The sequence below is a fragment of the Trichomycterus rosablanca genome, chromosome 7 (genome assembly GCF_030014385.1).
Source record: "Trichomycterus rosablanca isolate fTriRos1 chromosome 7, fTriRos1.hap1, whole genome shotgun sequence".
NCBI lineage: Eukaryota > Metazoa > Chordata > Actinopteri > Siluriformes > Trichomycteridae > Trichomycterus > Trichomycterus rosablanca.
In genome coordinates this window covers 8,565,639-8,588,889 of record NC_085994.1, presented here as the reverse complement: position 1 = coordinate 8,588,889, position 23,251 = coordinate 8,565,639, and the positions used below count along the sequence as shown (strand labels likewise).

The 23,251-nt window shown below is 38.6% G+C and overlaps 1 protein-coding gene across 1 annotated transcript in view; it reads left to right on the top strand.

The window, feature by feature from the left end:
* Positions 1-23,251, top strand: part of aopep (aminopeptidase O (putative)) — a 142,128-nt gene that overhangs the window by 28,169 nt on the left and 90,708 nt on the right. The window contains exons 5-9 of the mRNA XM_062998927.1: positions 5,907-6,096; positions 8,340-8,446; positions 20,425-20,527; positions 20,778-20,885; positions 22,291-22,334. Of these exons, the coding sequence (XP_062854997.1) occupies positions 5,907-6,096; positions 8,340-8,446; positions 20,425-20,527; positions 20,778-20,885; positions 22,291-22,334 (552 nt within the window). The remainder of the gene's footprint in view (positions 1-5,906; positions 6,097-8,339; positions 8,447-20,424; positions 20,528-20,777; positions 20,886-22,290; positions 22,335-23,251) is intronic.

The following is a 23,251-nucleotide window of genomic DNA, read 5'->3' as shown; positions in this document are numbered from 1 at the left end:
TGCTGGGGAACAGAAATGTATAAAACAAATTCAAATCTAATTTGAATTTTGAATTTGCTGTGCTTAATTTTGAATGATCTTTAAAGACATTAGACTTCAAACAATCAAACAATTAACAATAATAGACCATGGAATAAATTGACTTAATGGAATTTAAAGGCATTTTATTTACCTAACAGTTCATTTTGAATATAATGGCTGATATTTCATAGTCATTTATAATTAACATTGAACCCACTGGCAGATCCGTGGCATTTAAAAAGGTTAAATCACTAGATAAGACTAGATGCAACTCATAATTGATTCTTTTTTTTTTTTAAATGATTTGTGATTTTGATCCTGCTCATTTCCTCTATAATAGAAATGTTGTCTGGTTTAGGCACTGATATGGGGAGGATATTTGTTGGCTCTGACTATTAACCACAGGTTGTTCTATTGTTGCAAAATATGTGTAATGCACAAAGGGCAAAAAAACCCTCTGACCCTAATTTTAGATATGACTCGTTCCCTCCGGATTTCTTCCCTGGTGACAAGCCTATATTTATTCTTTGGCCTTTTTGGAGAGTAATATTTGAGGGTTGTTCTGTCATGTTTAAAATAGGAGCTTTCATAATCTACTTTGTCATTCTTCTACTAAAAATAGAAGCAGACTCTCTGGATAAAAGACAATTATTACTTCACTTTTAACACGGTTATTTCTTTACAATTTTTCATGTTTCATGTTCAGAACATTGTCACTTTTGCAAATGTGCAGCAGCGATACAGGAAAAGCAGAGATTTATTTTTACACAGTCCTCTGTTTCTTCTCTTGTGGAAATTACATTATGCATAATGACTGAAAGATTTGCTTCTTGAATCTGTTTCTGAGTTTTTATGTTATTACATATGAAGAAATGTTTAACAAGCTGTCCAGATATTCAAAGATCATTTGTCATTCTAACTTTGACTGCAAGCAGATCTTGTTGCAGAAAAACAAATAACATATACAGAATAAACATGGTTTTCTTTCTTTACTTTGTCAAAAGAGGAAAAACATTTAAATTTTTTATCTAGGTACAGTACATAGGTGGGTAACATTTTCTGGGTGGCTTTTTAAGCCTATGTGCACAGTTCAGACCTCTGTCTTTAGATATTTGGGGTTATGTATTTCTATATCGTGTGTATGCCCTTCCCTTTGGAACATGCACTTGTATTTAACCCATAAAATGGTAAATTTATTGGTAATTATCAGTTAAAAAGATTAGGGTAGCATACAATGTATTTGTGGCTAGTCCTTCCCTAAAAATAGTAAAAAAAAAAAAAAGCTATCAAATATACATTGATCAGCCATAACACTAAAACCACCTCCTGGTTTTTACACTCACTGTCTATTTTATCAGCTCCACTTACCATATAGACACACTTCGTAGTTCTACAGTTACTAACTGTAGTCCATCTTTTTCTCTGCAAACTTTTTTAGCCTGCTTTCACCCTGTTCTTCAATGGTCAGGACCACTACAGGACCACCACAGAGCGGGTGTTATTTAGGTGGTTGATCATTCTCAGCACTGCAGTGACACTGACATGGTGGTGGTGCGTTAGTGTGTGTTGTGCTGGTATGAGTGGATCAGACACAGCAGCGCTGCTGGAGTTTTTAAATACTGTGTCCACTCACTGTCCACTCTATTAGACACTCCTACCTAGTTGGTCCACCTTGTAGATGTAAAATCAGAGACAATCGGTCATCTATTGCTGCTGTTTGAGTTGGTCATCTTCTAGACCTTCATCAGTGGTCACAGGACGCTGCCCACGGGGCGCTGTTGGCTGGATATTTTTTTGGTTGGTGGACAATTCTCAGTCCAGCAGTGACAGTGAGGTTTTTAAAAACTCCATCAGCACTGCTGTGTCTGATCCACTCATACCAGCACAACACACACTAACGCACCACCACCATGTCAGTGTCACTGCAGTGCTGAGAATGATCCACCACCTAAATAATACCTACTCTGTGGTTATCCTGGGAGAGTCCTGACCATTGAAGAACAGCATGGATAGGGGCTAACATAGCATGCAGAGAAACAGATGGACTACAGTCAGTAATTGTAGAACTACAAAGTGCTTCTATATGGTAAGTGAAGCTGATTAAATGGACAGTGAGTGTAGAAACAAGGAGTGTAGATCAGTGTACATTTTAATACAGAAAATGTCCCTGCATTTGGTTCTTGGTGCTCCTTTATTTTGCCAGCATAACAACACTAACGGTATTCCTTTAATGCTTGAAGAGATTGAAGAATAAAGAGCTGTGAATTGTTTAAGATTATCCAGGCTTTTAGGTGGTTTATTTTATTTTAGCTAAAGAGGCTGGGAACAGTTTTTTTTTTTTAGTGGTTATCCATTATTTATGGATTTAGTTTTTGAATTACTGTCTTCCTAAAGGATTGAACCACAATTTTAAAACCCACATTGTAGTGTCTTAGCTGAGGCACCATAAATGTTTAGTTCATAATAGTCTTTAAAGCTTTGTATCCTAACAAGGTTTCCAGGCCCTTGGAGATACAAACAGCCCCAAAACTTCCTATGTACCAGATGTTCTTTTCTTCTGTAATGTATAACCATGAAAATCTTCCCTAATGCTTGATTAGATTGGAGAATACAGAGCAAGGAATCTCTTCAGATTTTAGGTACAGTCTTGTGGTCAGATGCACTAGAAGACCCCACCCACATAGTCTGGTCATCCCGCCCTAGCAGGCGACCAGAGTTTCGAACCGAGGAGTTCAGAATCTCGATGCTGGTTTGCTAGCCCAGCGTTTCACAACTTTTTTTGCACCACGGACTGGTTTCATACAAGATATCATTTCACGGACTGGTGGGGGTGGGAGGATTTAATAATATTGCTGATAAACTACGTAAAATAAGCTTTTTTCACTGCAACGAGGTGCTGCTCCCACCTAGGGGTGACGATAAGACAATAACAACCAAAATATAAGCAGTAAAACTGGTTGGGGACCACTGTGCCACCTGTGTGCCAGATGCACTTATATTTTTGCTTGGATTAAAGAAAATGTTCATTTTTGGCTTGCTGTTAAAATAGTTTTTTGCCTTGGACGTAGCGCCGAAGGCCTTAATTGACATTTGAGTCCATACCCAACATTGGTTTTAGGCTTGTTTACAATTGTGCAACTCTAAGGTCATTAATACTGGGCTGAAAGAAATTTATATTCATTGTATTGCGTATTGCCTTAATGTGTCTTTCCTTTGCTTGTAAAAACAGATTTAATTATTCTTGTATAAGTTTAAGGTACTTTTGTATAATTGCCTTTTTGCTCTATGTGTAATAAGTATTCATGTTTTATCTCTGTGATTTATTTGTAGATTAAAGCATCCTGTTTCCTGGCAACCTAAAATAGAAAGTAACATGACCAATCAGATTGCTCTAGTCCCAGCCTTGGGAGCAGATCACATTCACACATGATTTGGTCCACAGCAGAGATTTGGTCCACAGCAGAGTTCAGTTAGGTAACCCCAGACCCCTCATATTCCAGCAGAACAGAGACCCAGGATGACACTTGAGCTGGAAAACTAATTTTATACAGACTTAAATGTATCAAACTTTTCAAATGGACGTGGGTATGGGAGAAAAGAGCAATGGAGAGAGTACACACCCTAGAGGAGCACCAATGCTGACCGCCTGTACACCACACCTGCCGTTTCCTGCTTGTCAGGAAGCCGTTAATTCACTGATAGATGGCTGGCAGGATTTAAAGGAGAGGATTTGGGGGATGATGGTGTTGAATGCTGAGCTAAAGTCTGCAAACAGGATCCTGGCATATGTCCCTGGGCACCCAAGGTGTTTCAGGATGTAGTGCCCTGTAGGCAAACTAGCAGGGGGGTCTAGCAGGTGTCCTGTGATATCCTGACTGGAGAGGCTATTAAAGTGCATTGAACTTACTGTCATGTTAATGGAACCAGTATGAGATGACTTCAGGGCTTTGTATCATTCTGGCAGGTTGGATCCATGGATTTATGCTGCTTATGTGAAGTTATTACCCTACCATCTGCATGTTGCAGCAGGAATGGATGTATATATTGCTGCTCACGTCTTCTCCCGCTGGGTGCCCATGCCAGGGCTTTTTAAAGGGTTTTGCAAAACAGAGGTGTAGCACTTAGTTGCAGATTAGTGTCTTTATTCATTTTAATACACTGTTTATGTCCCTGTTATCATCACTGAACCACTACAGGTTAAATGAGGTACCCTGGGCCTCAGCCAGATTTCCAAAAGCCCTGATTTCTCCATGTAGAGTATTAGGGAAAGTGGATACTCCTCTAAGAGTTTCGAACCGAAGAGTTCAGAATCTCGGCGCTGGTGTGCTAGCAGAATATCCTGCTGGGTGCCCATGCCAGGGCTTTTTAAAGTGTTTTGCAGACAGAGGTGTAGCACTTAGTTGCAGATTAGTGTCTTTATTCATTTTAATTCACTATTTGTGTCCCTGTTATCATCACTGAACTTGTACAGGTTAAACAAGGTGCCTTGGGCCTCAGCCAGATTTCCAAAAACCCTGATTTCTCCATGTAGAGTATTAGGGAAAGTGGATACTCCCTAAAATCTCTTTATGAGAGCTGTTAGCTTCCTTAGCAGGACAGGTTTGGAAACTTCAGACAATTGTACCCATTTGTATGAAAGGTATGAGTAGCATGTTCTACTGTGAGTCAGACCCAGTGCTTTGTACAGATTTCCTCCAGTTTGCTGAGGACAATGTGCACTTGGAGCTGAAAGAAATCCCTCAGGACTGAAGCTATATGAATATTTTCTGCCATAGAAAAACAGTGTGAAAAGGTATGTCACCAAGCCAAAGGCTAAAGCATTACTGATGTGCTTATAAACAGAAGCTGTGTATTTGCTGACCGCGTGTCACATTTAGAAAACCATTACAGAGGCAGGCCTAGACCTGAGGACACAAAAGAAATGGGTGTTGGTTTACTTGTCAGAGCTCTGTTAGGAGAGGCTTTTCAATAAAGCACTGTTTACCTAAATTGTGCACACTAGGCACCCCACAGAAAGGTCACTCAAGGTAATTTACAGAGAGGAAGCAGTGGCACATTTAATTAAAATTTGTCCCGGATGCTCGAATTCAAGTCAGATAAACACCTGACTCTGAAAGCATTTACAGATTTAGAGGGGATTCATTTTAGCACTTGTATTTGTTTGTTTGTTTTGGATTTTTTAAATTTGTAGCCCTGCTTAAGGCTTTGTGGTTGAACTACCGTCAAACTCATTTTCACCGAGGGCCACATCTGCATTATGGTGGCCTTCAAAGGGCTGATTGTAACGTATCCTGCTGTGATTGTAGTTTGCTTTTTAATTCTTGGACAATTTGTCGCTCACTCTTAATTCTAAGACATGAGTGTTGTTTTGCCACGATAAAAAGGTGTTAATATGAGCTTTAAGATGAGAACTAGACGTTTCTGCATAAAACTATAAAACTGATGTGCAGCTCTGTCTTTGTGTAATAGTTGCAGGTTGCACTATTTATGCAGAGGTGGAGTGTGTTAAGTGACAATGGTTTTCTGATCTCATCTCATTTGGATAAATGTATTACACTAGTATGTCTGTTTCTTGTGCTACTAATTTTCTTTTTGAACTAATTGGCATAAAAGTGATGAGCCACGACACATCTTTTCTTTAAATTACTAATTAAAGTCACTCTGTTTTTTCCGCCTGTCAAATCTGTGTTTACCAAATTTACTTAGAGTAACTACAATCAACCTTAACATTTAATACAATTCTGACAGTGAAATGCATTACGAAAAACTTTCCCGTTCACATTTTGACGGGTGCTGATGTTTTGGCTCATCTGTCTATAATGTAATACTGTTACCAAGGATAACCCAGTGTATTTACATTTAGATTTTGTGTTTGTGTTTTTTAGTCCCCATATCATCTTCCTGTCCCAGAGTGTACTAGCAGGTGAGAAAAGTCTGTGTGGGGCGAGATTGTGCCATGAGATCGCACATTCCTGGTTTGGCTTAGCGATAGGTGCACGGGACTGGACAGAGGAGTGGATCAGTGAGGGATTTGCCACCTACTTTGAGGATGTGTTCTGGGCCAAAGTGCAGCAGGTATGATATCTGCACCACCTAATAATTAACATGTTTAAAGCAGCAAACTTTTTTCATGTTTTAATGTATGGTTGATTAAATGTATGTAAAACAATCAACCCACATGGTTGCAAAGTAAGTCTTTTTAACAGTAAAAGCATGGTTGCAAAGTAAGTCTTTTTTTCAGGACCTGGCAACCACCCCAGTAACATAGCTGTGAATGATGTATACCAGGTTTTGGGAGGTAAACGGAAGTAGATGTACAATTATGCCACTGTCCAAACTTTGGTATATCAAAGGGATATACAGTCAAGCCGGAAAGTCTGTACACCCCTTTCACCTTCTCCACATTTTATCACGTTACAGACTCATTCTATAATAGATTGAGTTCTTTTTTGCCTCAAACATCTACACACAATCACCAATAATTACAAAGTAAAAACAGGGTTTAGAACATATGCAATTTTATTTTACTGACAAAAATTGTTTATTTAGGGGGTTACATATCTGTACACAGCCTTAGCCTAATACTTGGTTGATGCACCCGTGGCAGCAATTACAGCTTCAAGGCATCTTGGGAAAGAAGCTATGAGCTTGGCACACTTGTTTCTGGACATTTTTGCCCATTCCTCCTGGCATATCCTTGCAAGCTCCGTCAGGTTGGATGGGGAGCGTCGGTACACAGCCATTTTCAGCTCCTTCCACAGATGTTCGATTGGATTCAGGTCTGGGCTCTGGCTGGGCCACTCAAGGACATTCACAGACTTTCTCTGAAGCCACTCCTTTGTTCTCTTGGCTGTGTGCTTCAGGTCGTTGTCATGTTCTCCCATCTCCAATAGGATATGCTGGAGCTCTGTCAGAGTGACCTCTATTTTGTGTAGAATTTTGCGACAAAAATGAACTCAATCTATTATAGAATGAGTCTGTAATGTAATAAAACGTGGAGAAGGTGAAAAGGGTGTGCAGACTTTTCCCCAACATCACAATGCTGAGTAAACTGACATTTTTTGGTTTGAGCCTGGTACAGTTCCTAATTGGTCCAATGACTGGTTTTGTTCAAATTGAAGCTCATACAATACTAGTGCTTTTTAAAATTAGCACAGTAAAAATACATCAGCCGCCAATATTTAACAATAATGTGAGGTGTGTTTTTTGGACTTTCTTCTGATTTATATCAGTTATATTGCTGGAGGGTGTCTGTAAACATTCTAACACTGTTATAACACTTGCTAGACTGGTAAAATTATAGACTGTGTGCTAATGACATTTTAATGTTATAACCGACCACTGTAAAGAGATTATAGGTGTTCACACCTATAATATGCTGTTTTAAATACAGTGGTACCTTGAAACTCAACGTCAATTGGTTCTGGGAGTGGCGTTGAGTTTCAAGGTATTTTTTTCCATAGGGATGTTTGGAAAACCTTTTAATGCGTTACATGGTCCCATGGACTTTACTCTATTTTAGGCTTATGTAAAATAATGGGGTTGTTTTTGACACTTCTACATTGAAAATAACAATTATTTGTACAGAAGTGACTGAATTGTGCCAAATAATGGATGCAAAAAGTCTTCTGTTATTCACGTACTAAATTAGACATTTTATTGCCTTTGCCCCCTGTTTGGACAGTTTATGAAACATAATAATTGTATTACTTTTTAGATTAAATTTGTGTGTTATTGTGTTATTGTGTTATTGTCATTATTGTTATTGTAAATTCTGTAAATTTTGTGAATGCCAATTTGTGGTATTTTGTAGATTCTAGTTTTTTTTTATTTACTGTTTATAACACTAGAGAGTATTGCACCTTAATGTTGTTATACCTGGTATAATGACAATAAAGAGATTCTGATTCTGAATTTTGACTTACCAAGAGAAAAAAGAGATACATGTTTGCCAGAAAAAAAACCTTTATTATCTAAATTTACATTATTCTGATGCCCAGAGAGTTTTAAATTCCCTCATATATAAAAGACCTTTAGTTCGGGGCTTAGTCATCTAAAAAGAACGGCACTGGATTCATAAATAAGTTCTTTACATTAGAATTAAAACTGCCATAAACTTCTTAGCAGCTTCTTCTTTGTGCTTTTTTATGAGGTGTGCATGAGTGACCTAAATTGAATCAGTGTTTGGCTCTAAAATTCTCGTTTTGCACTGCATAGTGATAACTGTCTCATTATTTCTGTTTTTATAGCTTTTCTCTCTTTTACGGTCTTGTTTTCCTTTTCTTTTCTCTCCTTCTCACATATATACAACGTCCCAGTTGGGTAGTGGTGAGGATGAGGAGCAGAAGCAGCTGAAGGCATTGCTTCGTTGGAGAAGACTGAAGGATGAGCTGGAGAACTCTGAAGAGCAGCTGCAGGTCCTCAGGTCTGACCAGTCATCTCTCTTACACCCTCACTATCTGCCCAGAATTCAGCTCGTCTAGAGTTATTACCGATTCATTAACACATTGTAGCCTAATTACTTTTAATACAGTTCACACACTGGGGGTGTTATGGTACAAACCTTCTCACAAACACACTTTCACAGTATCACATGAAATCACATATAAAATACACAAGCAGGTGCTGAAATATCTGTTATACACCGATCAGCCATAACATTAAAACCACCTTCTGTTTCTACACTCACTGTCCATTTTATCAGCTCCACTTACCATATAAAAGCACTTTGTAGTTCTACAATTACTCATTGTAGTCCATCTGTTTCTCTACATACTATTTTAGCCTGCTTTCTCCCTGTTCTTCAATGGTCAGGACCCCCACAGGACCACCACAGAGTAGGTATTATTTGGGTGGTGGATCATTGTCAGCACTTCAGTGACACTGACATGGTGGTGGTGTGTTAGTGTGTGTTGTGCTGGTATGAGTGGATCAGACACAGCAGCGCTGCTGGAGTTTTTAAATACCGTGTCCACTCACTGTCCACTCTATTAGACACTCCTACCTAGTTGGTCCACCTTGTAGATGTAAAGTCAGAGACGATCGTTCATCTATTGCTGCTGTTTGAGTTGGTCATCTTCTAGACCTTCATCAGTGGTCACAGGACGCTGCCCACGGGTCTCTGTTGGCTGGATATTTTTGGTTGGTGGACTATTCTCAGTCCAGCAGTGACAGTGAAGTGTTTAAAAACTCCATAAGCACTGCTGTGTCTGATCCACTCATACCAGCACAACACACACTAACACACCACCACCATGTCAGTGTCACTGCAGTGCTGAGAATGACCCACCACCCAAATAATACCTACTCTGTAGTGGTCCTGGGAGAGTCCTGACCATTGAAGAACAGCATGAAAGGGGGCTAACAAAGCCTGCAGAGAAACAGATGGACTACAGTCAGTAATTGTAGAACTACAAAGTGCTTCTATATGGTAAGTGGAGCTGAGAACATGGACAGTGAGTGTAGAAACAAGGAGGTGGTTTTAATGTTATGGCTGATCGGTGTACAGACCTTGAGACAGATGTGCTACAGTAGCAATAGAGCTCATTGAGTTCCACTCTTATCAAAAAAAGGAATGACGGGCTCACTAAAATGGGGCAGCTGGAGATTAAAATATTATTGCCTGATCTAAAATTTAGATTTTTGCTTTAACATGCAAAATATGAGGGTCAGAATTTGCCATCAACTGCGTAAATCCTGGAACCCAACCTGTCTTGTTTAGCGTGGTGGGTGTGGTAGTGTTTGTATTTGTATCTGGTACACATTTGACTCGCCCATATACCTATAAATCATTAATTAATGCCACATACTTTCATCCTGACCATGCACACACCTTCATGTCCAATGTACAGTTTACACTGGCTACTTCCAGCATGATAGTGCACCATCACACAGCACAAGTCATCTCAAACAGGTCTGACTGACCTTATAATAGATTAAGTTTGTCTAAATAACAAGCCTATTGCCCACCCAAGGATTATATGTGAACACACCCCAACGTCACAATGCTGAGTAAACTGACTTTTTTGGTTTGAGCCTGGTGCAGTTCCTAATTGGTCCAGTTATTGGTTTTGTTCAAATTGAAGCTTATACAATACTAGTGCTTTTAAAAATTAGCACAGTAAAAGACAAATATTTAACAATCATGTGAGGTGTGTTTTTTTGGACATTCTTCTGATTAGTTATATTGCTGGAGGGTGTCTGTAAACATTCTAACACGGTTATAACACTTGTTAGGCTGGTAAAATTATAGGCTACATGCTAATAAAATTTTGAAATTATAACTTACCACTGTAAAGACAAGTGTTCACACCTATAATAAGCTGTTTTAAATACAGTGGTACCTTGAACCTGAACGTTATTTGGATCTGGGAGTGGCATTGAGTTTTCAAGACGTTGAGTTTCAAGGTATTTTTTCCCATAAGGATGTATGGGAAACCTGTTAATGCGTTACATGGTCCCGTGGACTTGCATATATTTTAGGCTAGCGTAAAATAACGGGGTTGTTTTTGACACTTATACACTAAAAATAACACATAATATAAAAAAAACACTGAAATAAAAAGCTGATTCTTACATTTTCTCAGAACCCCGAGCTGTAACACAAGTTTAAAAGTGAAACAGTGAGGAAAATCCGAAACACAGAAATTCAATCTTTCAGAGTGAATCTGATGGTTATTCCACACAAATGCAGATTCGTCTCATATGCACACTTCGATGACGTTTTAGCACACCCCTCAAGCTGAGCGCTGAACAAAGCGACTGTTCATTGTTAATTTGAAATTAAATAAATAATTTATTAAAAAACAAACTGAACACATTAAGTTTAAAGGGAAACGTTGAGTTTAAGGGTACAAATTTCTCGAGGAAGGGCGTTGAGTTTAAAAGATTTTAAGTTTAGGTGACGTTGAGTTACAAGGCAGCACTGTATTGGCTATTTTTTTTTTTATTTAGCTTTGTGAAACACTAACACACGGTTGCCAGTAGTCGTAAACAACATCCCGGGACTATAATAATAATAATAATAATAGTAATAATAGTAATAATAATAATAATAATAATAATAACAATAATATAATACTAATAATAATAATAATAATAGTAATAATAATAATAATAATATTAATAACAGTAGTAATATAATAATAATAATAACAATAGTAATAATAAGAAGTAATATAATAGTAATTGTAATAATAGTAATAATAATAATAATAATAATAATAGTAATATAATAATAATAATAGTAATATAATAGTAATTATAATAATAATAATAATAATAATAATAACAGTAATATAATAATAATAGTAATAATAATAATAGTAATATAATAATAATAGAAATAAAAATAATAATAGTAATAGTAATATAATAAAAATAATAATAATAGTAATAATTAAAGTAATAATAATAGTAATAATAATAGTAATAATTAAAGTAATAATAATAATAATAGTAATAATAATAATAATAATAATAATAATAGCAATCATTTCACCTCAGTAAGTTTGATTTGAGTGAAAACGATATAAACTGGTCTTTTACAAAATTTAATATACGATATTGGAATCTTTACCTGTCAATTTAAATGGGAGTTGTATTTTACAAAAGGATTTTAACACTGCATTTTAAGATAAAGATACTGTAACATTAATCATTTAAGACCCTGAGTGTACATCCTGTTAAAAATACATGATGCTACTTAAAGGGATTAAAAACAGCAGTGTCATTCTGGTAATATATATTTACCCTACCGTAAAAATACACATAAAGCTGAACAGAGAACTGTGTACAGACAAAATTATTCAGTCAAATTTATGGACCAAAAATTCTGAATGAACCACTAAGTGTTATGTTGCGAGAATACACTCCATAAACCAGATCATTTGTTTCAAAATGAAATTAAAAAGTATTTGTTATAAAATAGTTTTTATTTTTACACTTAATTGTTTCAGATATTAAAAAATAATAATATATAAAAAACAGTTAACATTATTTCATTTATTTAAGAAAAACAACAAGCCCTGGTGTCTGTAACTGTTGCCCAAGTGTCTAAAAATGATCCAATTTATTGGATATTTGGGTTTAATTAGTCTAGACACACTCAGTCTTGATTACTACCTACCCTGTTTAGATTTAACAATCTTTAAACAGAAGCTTTCTGGCATGTAATGTGGGCTATAAAGTCTTAACTACCCGTGCACTATGCCACCAGCAAATCAAATTCAAGAATCACTGAGATAAAAAGTTAAATATTTGTAAAATATATCAGCCTGAAAAAGCTGTGAATTGGATGAACTATTTAAATGCTTGGAGGAGTTATGGGTAAAAGAGGAATAGGACGGCCAGAAAGGTGAATAGATACAATTGGATGAACAATGAATAAGCTATTAAGAAGCCTGGAGACCGAGACAGAAGACATGATGTTCTGGAGAATCTCAGTCTGTATAATGGTCAGGGGTTGGAATCATTATTTTATAATAATGATAAATCACAACCAAACAAACATAAAAAACAGTTTGCACATACAGGCTAATAACTGTGGGATTAGTGGTGGATGAGTAGATTTTTAAAAGTAGTGGTACGTATATGACTTAAGCAGGCATGAATTCTACATATACTGAATAAAAATACTGGGTCTGGATAAAAAATGCTATACAACACTATGTAATGTAAAGAATGTTTAGGTAGTGTTTTGTACTGGAAGCTTTTAACACTAAAGAACTTTGAGAAAAGTCTAAAATAGAAAGTAATTACAATAGATTTTTACACGCTGGAGTCTCTAGAAGCTTTAGCTAATTCATCCATTCATGTGTGAGTGCAGACTGCAATAGACAGGATGCATATTATGTGTTTGAAGAATGTCCATTATTTATTATATTGGCCTACTAGGGCTGGGCGGTATGACCACAAATTTGTATCACGGTATTTTTAAGACTGGGACTTTTTAATGTCTGTGACTACTGTCATACATTCACCATGAAGGTATAATGAAGGTTTTGAGTACTATAAGCTTTGCTTGGCCCCACAAAATGACACAATATACACGGATCAGCCATAACATCAAAACCACCTCCTTGTTTCTACACTTACTGCCTTTTTTATCAGCTCCACTTACCATATAGACGCACTTTGTAGTTCTACAATTACTGACTGTAGTCCATCTGTTACTCATGCTGTTCTTTAATGGTCAGGACTCTCCCAGGACCACTACAGAGCAGGTATTATTTAGGTGGTGGATCATTCTCATCACTGCAGTGACACTGACATGGTGGTGGTGTGTTAGTGTGTGTTGTGCTGGTATGAGTGAATCAGACACAGAGTTTTTAAACACCTCTGGACTGCTGGACTGAGAATAGTCCACCAACCAAAAATATCCAGCCAACAGCACGCTGTGGGCAAAGTCCTGTGACCACTGATGAAGGTCTGGAAGATGACCAACTCAAACAGCAGCAATAGATGAGTGATCGTCTCTGACTACATCTACAAGGTGAACCAACTAGGTAGGAGTGTCTAATAGAGTGAACAGTGAGTGGACACGGTATTTAAGAACTGCAGCAGCACTGCTGTGTCTGATCCACTCATACCAGCACAACACACACTAACACGTAACTCATAAGACCTACCTGGAATCCATTGTTTTAATTATTGCTCTGAAAGCTTTTTTTTTCTGACTGTCTATAGACGAATCGTGTCCTTGCATATGTGGATTGTAACTGCGTTTGTAATGTCGTTGTTTGCAACAGCCGTGGCTCAACAAACCGTGCAGTGTCTTAGTCTGTTCTAAACTGCCGACATGCCTCATTTCTTTGGCAGCTTCTTCCGGTGCATATTTGGTCTTCCTCTCTTCATCTTCCATCTGTTTTTTTTTTTTCTTTTCTACCATATTGACGAGACCTCTCTCATCTGTTAACACCGTCATGCTAACACTAACTGGCTAACTACTTAATCTGAACTTTTAACGGCGACCAATATTAAATGATTTGCTGCCTGTTGAAGCCTACAGCTGTTCAAACGAACAGTTACGGTACAATGAATATGAATGATGAATATAATTAATCCATACTATATGAGGAATCAAAGATGGTATACCAAAATGTACCATCATACCGCCCAGGTCTATGGCCTACTGTTTATTTTTCTTGATTTCTCTTTTTTTTTTTTTTTTTTTTTTTTTAAACAGTAGGTTGGCATGTAATCTTAAGTGCTTGAGTTGAAGCAGACTGGACTTCTTTTAAGTGCTTGAGTTCAAGGTGACTAGAACTTTCAAGGCAACTTGAATTTTCAAGGACTTAAAAAGTAGTCCAGTCTAACATGACCTGGATGACCGAAAACCTACGGCGACATAAGTTGGCACATAATGCAAATTCATGCCATCTATAACAGGACAGTTGATAGAAACAATATAGAGTTGCATGTCTGTAAAGCCCTTTAAAAACATAGATTAACAAATTTACAAAAAAAACATTATTTCCTAATTAAATGAGAGACACCGATCAGGCATAACATTGTGACCACCTTCCTAATATGGTGTTGGTCCCCCTTTTGCTGCCAAAATAGCCATGACCTGTCGAGGCATGGACTCCACTAGACCCCTGAAGGTGTGCGGTGGAATCTGGCACCAAGATGTTAGCAGCAGATCCTTTAACTCCTGATTGGTCTGTGGCTATGCAGCCCCATACACAACAAACTGTGATGCACTGTGTATTCTGACACCTTTCTGTCAGAACCAGCATTAACTCCTTCAGCAATTTAAACTACAGTAGCTCAACTGTTGGATTGGACCACACGGGCCAGCCTTTGCTCCCCATGTGCGTCAATGAGCCTTGGCCGTCCATGACTCTGTCGCCGGATTACCACTGTTCCTTCCTTGCACCACTTTTGATAAATACTGACCACTGCAGACCGGGAACACCCCACAAGAGCTGCAGTTTTGGAGATGCTCTGACCCGATTGTCTAGCCATCACAATTTGGCCCTTGTCGAACTCGTTCAAATCCTTACGCTTGTCCATTATTCCTGCTTCTAACACATCAACTTTGAGGATAAAATGTTCACTTGCTGCCTAATATATCCCACCCACTAACAGGTGCCGTGATGAAGAGATAATCAGTGTTATTCACTTAACCTGTCAGTGGTCATATTGTTATGCCTGATCAGTGTATATGGTGCTTGGGTGGTGCAGTGGTAACCAGGGTCGAATCTCAGTTGTGTTATCGACCAGTTGCGCATCTGCACAAACTTGATTGGGGCAATGTCCAAAACTGGAGATGACCCAACAGCCTTGCCTTGGTGAAATACTGTGATACTGTATTTCTGTTTGATGTGTGTGTTAATTTTTTATGTGGGTGCTGTGATTACAAAATATCAGAATCATGAAAGCTCTACTCACTTTCTCTCCTTTTAACAGGAGAGGCAGAGAAGAAATAAGCTGCTTTTTGTCTTATAAATTATTTAGAGATGGAGAATAAGACTGAGTAAGCAGAGTTCAGAGCTGAGTTTTTAACAGGATGCCATATACAAAAATCTGACAAAGCAAGGAGAATGAAAGGATTGGTCAGAATCATGTCAGAGATTCAGGCAGGAGCGTTTTAACATCATATTTATTTTTCTGAGTATTTCGATCTACCTGTCTGCCTTGAAGGACATCTTGCCTGCTATGAAGCTGTGAACTCCTACACATTAGGCATGGATCCAGAGGTCACTGTGTCCTTTCTGTGACCTGTCTGCGAATACAAACCAAATCAACTTTTATTACTGTCGACAAGTGCAAAAATCCTGATGGATTTTATTTATTTATTTATTAGGATTTTAACATCATGTTTTACACACTCTGATTACATTCATGACAGAACAGGTAGTTACTATGGTACTATTTAGGTATTACTTAGTTACTAGGTATTTGGGTGGTGGATCATTCTCAGCACTGCAGTGACACTGACATAGTGGTGATGTGTTAGTGTGTGTTGAGCTGGTATGAGTGGATCAGACACAGCAGCGCTGATGAAGTTTTTGAACACCTCACTGTCACTGCTGGACTGAGAATAGTCCACCAACCAAAAATATCCAGCCACCAGCGCCCCGTGGGCAACGTCCTGTGACCACTGATGAAGGTCTAGAAGATGACCAACTCAAACAGCAGCAATAGATCAGCGGTCATCTCTGACTTTACATCTACAAGGTTGACCAACTAGGTAGGAGTGTCTGATAGAGTGGACAGTGAGTGGACACGGTATTTTAAAACTCCAGCAGCGCTGCTGTGTCTGATCCACTCATACCAGCACAACACACACTAACACACCACCACCATGTCATTAGACAAGATTTATCAGTTCACAAATTTCAAATGTCAAACACAGTCATGGACAATTTTGTATCTCCAATTCACCTGACTGCATGTCTTTGGACTGTGGGAGAAAAACGGAGCTCCCGCAGAAAACCCACACAGACACGGGGAGAACATGCAAACTCCACACAGAAAGGACCCGGACTGCCCCACCTTGGTATCGAACACAGGATCTTCTTGCTGTGAGGCGACAGTGCTACCCACCGAGCCACCGTGCCATGCTAAATTCCTAATGGATGCTTTCTCATGGTTAGAGCCTTTAGAACTATTAAAGAGGTTTGGCTCTCTCTCTAATTCAAGAATTGCTTTTTTTTCTTTAGAAAAACTAAACCATAAACTAATTGTCCAAACTTAATTATAGAAGGGTTTTAGAACAACATTGTTTTTGCCGTATTAAAAAAAAAAACGTACTGATAGCAGTTTGGATGTTCTTTTCTGTCTTTTGAACTTGTGTTTCTGTATAGAATTGATTAGAATTGATGTATGGCTTCTGTTCTTTTTGAGTTTCAGGCTGTATACCCTGATGCAGCAGCAGACTTTAAGTGACAACAGTTTTCCCTGGATCCTTTTACAATATTATGTAGCGAAGATGATGAAAGACCCAAATTATCTTCAGTCTTGCTTTGAGAAACGTTCTTTTTGAACATTCTGACTGGCTGATAGCACCGCTGGGTATTTGATCTCAGCAGTCTCGCGTAGTGCTACCGAAGTGCCCTTGATTTAATTTTTTTTAAGGTATATGTAGTGCTGGGTGGTATGATGGTACATTCGGTATGCCGTCTTTGATTCCTCATATGATATGGATATGATACCGCCATACCATGGCATAGTTAATACAACATCTGTAGGCTTCAGTAGGCAGCAAATCATATAATATTGTTTGCCAGTGAAAGTGCTATGGAGCACCGTGCAGCTTAAGTAGTTAGCCAGTTAGCGTTGGCATGACTGTGTTAACAGATTAGAGAGTTTTCCTCAATATGGTGAAAAAAACAAAACAAAACCAGATGGAGGATGAAGAGAGGAAGACCAAATATGCACCTGAAGAATCTCCCAAAGAAATGAGACATGTCAGCAGTTTAGAACAGACTAAAACACTAAATACAGACATATAAAAATTCCCAGTCATACCGTGACCGTAGGTACACTGATCAGCCATAACATTAAAACCACCTCCTTGTTTCTACACTCACTGTCCATTTTATCAGCTTCACCTACCATATAGAAGCACTTTGTAGTTCTACAATTACTGACTGTTGTCCATCTGTTTCTCTACATGCTTTTTTAACCTGCATTCACCCTGTTCTTCAATGATCAGGACCCCCATGGGACCACTACAGAGCAGGTATTATTTAGGTGGTGGATCATTCTCAGCACTGCAGTGACACTGACATGGTGGTGGTGTGTTAGTGTGTGTTGTGCTGGTATGAGTGGATCAGACACAGCAGCGCTGATGGAGTTTTTAAATACCTTGTCCACTCACTGTCCACTCTATTAGACACTCCTACCTAGTTGGTCCACCTTGTTGTCAGAGACGATTGGTCATCTACTGCTGCTGTTTGAGTTGGTCATCTTTGAGATCTTCATCAGTGGTCACAGGACGTGCCCATGCAGTGCTGTTGGCTGGATATTTTTGGTTGGTGGAATATTCTCAGTCCAGCAGTGACAGTGAGGTGTTTAAAAACTCCAGCAGCGCTGCTGTCTTATCCACTCATACCAGCAGAACACACACTAACACACCACCACCATGTCAGGTTCACGCAGTGCTGAGAATGATCCACCACCCAAATAATACCTACTCTGTAGTGGTCCTGTGCGGGTCCTGACCATTGAAGAACAGCACGAAAGGGGGCTAACAAAGCATGCAGAGAAACAGATGGACGACAGTCTGTAGTTGTAGAACTATGAAGTGCTTCTACTGTATATATGGTAAGTGAAGCCGATAAAATGGACAGCGAGTGTAGAAACAAGGAGGTGGTTTTAATATTATGGCTAATCATAGGAAACAAGAGAGAGGAAACATGTTTTCTGAAAACCACCTGGAGTTTTATATTTCTACCAAAAAAAGTCCTCAAACCCCCAATTCAGTTACATTCTGAAAACTGTAGAAAACTGTAGATTTTTCCAGAAGGTGTGGGTAGCCAATGTTTAAGTTGCCCTGTTAAACATAAACCTCCACACATTGATGATGCTGTAGAAAGCTTGTGAGTCATTTCATTCTGTATCCACTCTCATCCAGAAGAAAAGATGATTTGTAACAAAGTAGCATGGTCCAGGCCAGTGGCGCCTGGATATTGATCCAGCAGGGCCGGCATAGCAGGAGCCTTTTATAGACGAGCTCGGTTAATCTCCCACCTTCGATCAATACAGTTTTAAAAACCGGGCTAATGATCACATGCTGCCACGGCCACTGCTCGTACCGCTGTTTATTTGCCAGTCTGTCCTGGTTCTCTACTTTCAGGAAGGAAACACTTAATCAGTCATTAGCTTCAAGGGTACATTTAAGCACAAAAGAAAGTTAGAGCTCTCAGTGACGCTTGGAATTGTACTGGCTGCTCTTGTGCACAACAAAATGTACTGACATTGTTTCAGTGCTGCCTGCCAGTTTCATCTAGACTAACTAGGATGTTTGACATACAAATCTTTTTGTGTTTTGAGGTCAGTAATATGAGGTAAACCAGAGTTATTAAGTTAATTTTTTACTGTGGCATGTGTTCTCCCACACATTTCCCTTCCACATCTGTGTACAAATGTTTGTTTTGGTGTCAATCTTTCTCCTTTTTAAGGGTGGCTCTGTGGTTAGCACTGTCGCCTCACAGCAAAAGATGGGTTTGATTCCCAGGTGGCACAGTCCGGGTCATTTTGAATAATTAATACATTGTTTTCAGACAACACTGCAAACACTGATCAGCCATAACATTAAAACCACCTCCTTGTTTCTACAATTACTGACTATAGTCCCATCTGTTCTCTACATACTTTTTTAGCCTGCTTTCATGCTGTTTTTCAATGGTCAGGACCCCCACAGGACATGGTGGTGGTGTGTTAGTGTGTGTTATGCTGGTATGAGTGGATCAGACACAGCAGCGCTGCTGAAGTTTTTAAATATCGTATCCACTCACTGTCCACTCTATTAGACACTCCTACCTTGTTAGTCCACCTTGTAGATGTAAAGTCAGAGACGATCGCTCATCTATTGCTGCTGTTTGAGTTGGTCATCTTCTAGATTTTCATCAGTTGTCACAGGATGCTGCCTATGGGGAGCTGTTGGCTGGATATATTTTTGGTTGGTGGACTATTCTCAGTCCAGCAGTGACAGTAAGGTGTTTAAAAACTCCATCAGCATTGCTGTGTCTGATCCACTCATACCAGCACAACACACACTAACACACCACCACCATGTCAGGTTCACTGCAGTGCTGAGAATGATCCACCACTTAAATAATACCTACTCTGTAGTGGTCCTGTGGGGGTCCTGACCATTGAAGAACAGGGTGAAAGCAGGGTAAAAAGATATGTAGAAAAACTGTAGTTCTACACTTACTGACTGTAGTCTATCGAAGTGCCTCTATATGGTAAGTGAAGCTGATAAAATGGGCAGTGAGTGTAGAAACAAGGAGGTGGTTTTAATGTTATGGCTGATCAGTGAATATTTAACAGTAATGCATTTACACAGATACAAAACAGCAAATCGTCAATTTCATTAAACAATATTTGAATCACTGTTTTAAAATGTATTCCGGTCATTAACCGTATATAAACTGTACAACGCTCAGCAGTCAGCTTTTAATCCTGTGCTTATTCATATGCACCTATCAGTGCTATTAGTTGCTGTTGTGATCCTGAATGCCAGGTTCTGTCTCCAGTAAGTGCTACGAGCAGAGTTACACTTGCTATCATTTTGCAAATGCATTCATATCTGGGCATTCAGAGGGCTTTTAAGTGAGTTTTAATTGCCTACCGCCGTTAGGGTAACCTCACTCAGATGTTAAGCTATGCAGCGGTATTTCTTTAACAGCCATCCGTTTGCTAAATGTGCTGTACTTACGTGCTTCGCAGGCCCAATAAGGAAACTACAGGAGCAGTCAGTGAGTCTGGAGCCTCCATAGTGAAGCATGCTCTTAATCCAGGAAAACCATTCATGCAAGTGCACTACCTGAAAGTAAGTCTGCACAAGCTGACCTTGAAGAACTAGAGGAATTAAGAACCTAACATTAGTGATTTACTAAACATTTTACACTGTGTGTAATAGGACAGAACAGGGTCTGTTTAGAGTGCAGAGCTCACATTTTACATGTCAGTAATTTGGACATCTGCTTAAAATATTCTCTGTAATAAAGCAAACATTGTTCTGAGATCTGACACAAAACATCTGACATCTGTGTTTTTTTATTTTCCATTTTTACTGTAAGGGTTATTTTCTTCTGATGTTTCTGGCAAGTCAAGTGGGCGAGGATGAATTCTTGAGCTTCTTCAGACTTTTTGTGAGAAGATTCCATGGGCGGCTTATTCTCTCTCAGGTATTCTGCACTGTACATATACAGAGATCTCAAGATAGAATAGAATAGAATGTCTTTATTTGTGATGCACTAAATTGCCAAGTATTTACTCACCCATCCAAATCATTGAATTCAGGTGTTCTAATCACTTCCATGGCCAGAGGTGTATAAAACCAAGCAGCCAGGCATGCAGACTGCTTCTACAAACATTAGTGAAAGAATGGGTCGCTCTCAGGAGCTCAGTGAATTCCAGTGTGGTACTGTGATGGGATGCCACCTGTGCAACAAGTCCAGTCATGAAATTTCCTCACTACTAAATATTCCACAGTCGACTGTCAGGGGTATTTAACAAAGTGGAAGTGATTGGGAACGACAGCAACTCAGACACGAAGTGGTCGGCCACGTAAAATGACAGTGGGGTCAGCGGATGCTGACGCGCATAGTGCGCAGAGGTCGCCGACTTCACTCTGCAGAGTCAATCGCTACAGACCTTCAAACTTCATATGGTCTTCAGATTAGCTCAAGAACAGTGTGTAGAGAGCTTCATGGAATGGGTTTCCATGGCCGAGCAGGTCCATAAAAACATGGATAAGCGAGTTTGGTGTGAAAGAACTTGACTGGTCCTGATTTCAAACCAATAGAACACCTTTGGGATGAATTAGAGCGGAGACTGCGAGCCAGGCCTTCTCGTCTAACATCAGTGTCTGACCTCACAAATGCACTTTCGGAAGAATGTGGTGAGGATTTTTAGGCATTTCTTCCTTCTTCTCCCAATAAAGTCAGTTCCAATTTCATATTGCAATTCCTTTGCCATATGCATCACCCCCATGCCGAATGATGACCGCCACAGAAGATCATAGAACCCCCCCAAACAATCATGCAGTCACCGACCACTTCTTCTCACCTGCCAGTGGCGGACAGATCTAATATAGTCACACTTTGCCATCTATGAATCACTTAGCACTCATGCAGCTGCTTCAACCAGACAGCAGTTGTGTCGTTTTTGCAGCAGCAGTTCTAATTATGTCTGTTGGATGTCCAGACAGGTCGATAGCACCATTAAAATTTGGTGACCGGAGAGCTTGAGCTCTCTGCACTGATTGGCTTATGCAACTAAAGTAAACATTCATGCAGCCAATAGATGCAGAATTGGAAAGAGGCAAATAGGATTACATAAAATAATGAATAACTTTATATTACGCATTATTACACCTATATTAAAGGTTATACCCGAGTGAAGGACCAGTAAGCATTACTGTATTCTGTATACCTACTTCATTAAATTAAGAAATTTAAAATGCACTTGGGATTTGCCATCCAGAATAGAAAGTTTAAAGGTTTGCTGGACCTGTATCCACTTATAAGATTGACTATTTTATGTAATTTGCTAATTTTTTTTTTAATTGATACAATTTTTTTTTTTCAGGATTTCCTCCAGATGTTTTTGGAAACATTCACAGCTTTAAAAAGGTGGGTATGAGCCTTGCTAACTTTTTAATTGTTGTATAGTTTACTAAGTCACTAAATATCACCACTGCCACGAAAAGAACTTTCAAAATTGACTAATTTAAAGCACAAAAAAAATATAATAAATAATAAATTTGTTGGCTAGCTGCTGGGTAAGTTAATGCTTCTATGTGTCTAGTTCCATATTTCAGTTACCTCAACCCAAGATTTACTAGACAACAACATTATAGACAATACAGTTTAACAATATTAATTTAATTTAGTTCATGGTGACATTCAAAAATGCAAATCAAATTGTAGTTTGTTTATCAGTTAAAGTTAACAGGAGGTCAAAACAAATCTCTTTGTGGCTCTAAGAAACTAGAACATGGTTTTGCCGGAACTAGCGGTTTCGGACAGTTCCCTGTCGTTTCTGTTTTCTGACATCTGGCCTTGTCGTGGAGTAGCCTGTTATATCGTGACATCTAATTCTAATTTATGCACTATCCCTTTTCTACCCACTTTCTCCTTTGTGCGTTGGGAGGGTTCTTGTGTCTTTTATTTGTTACTTCTTTCTAATAAAAAGAAGTTATTTTATTATATTTATTTAGTTGCTATTGTTCCCCTCTTTTTTTACAGATGTTTTTAGTCACAGTGTCATTCTACCTTAATTAAGTATCTCCAAATAGGTTCTGTTTTCTGTTTTTGCATATGAGTGGGGATCTGCTCCCTGTATAGTCCAGGTACATAATCTGTTTGGCAGGGCCACCTGGGCTGATTTGCCAGTAGTTCCCACTTTTACTTTTTCACATCTTACAAACCCAGTTTCCAAAAGAAAAAACGCCATTTAGTTATTGTTTTGCATTTTGTACAACCTTTAATCAGAAAAAGTTGGGACATCATGGATAATGCAAATAATAATAAAAAACACAAACTTTCTT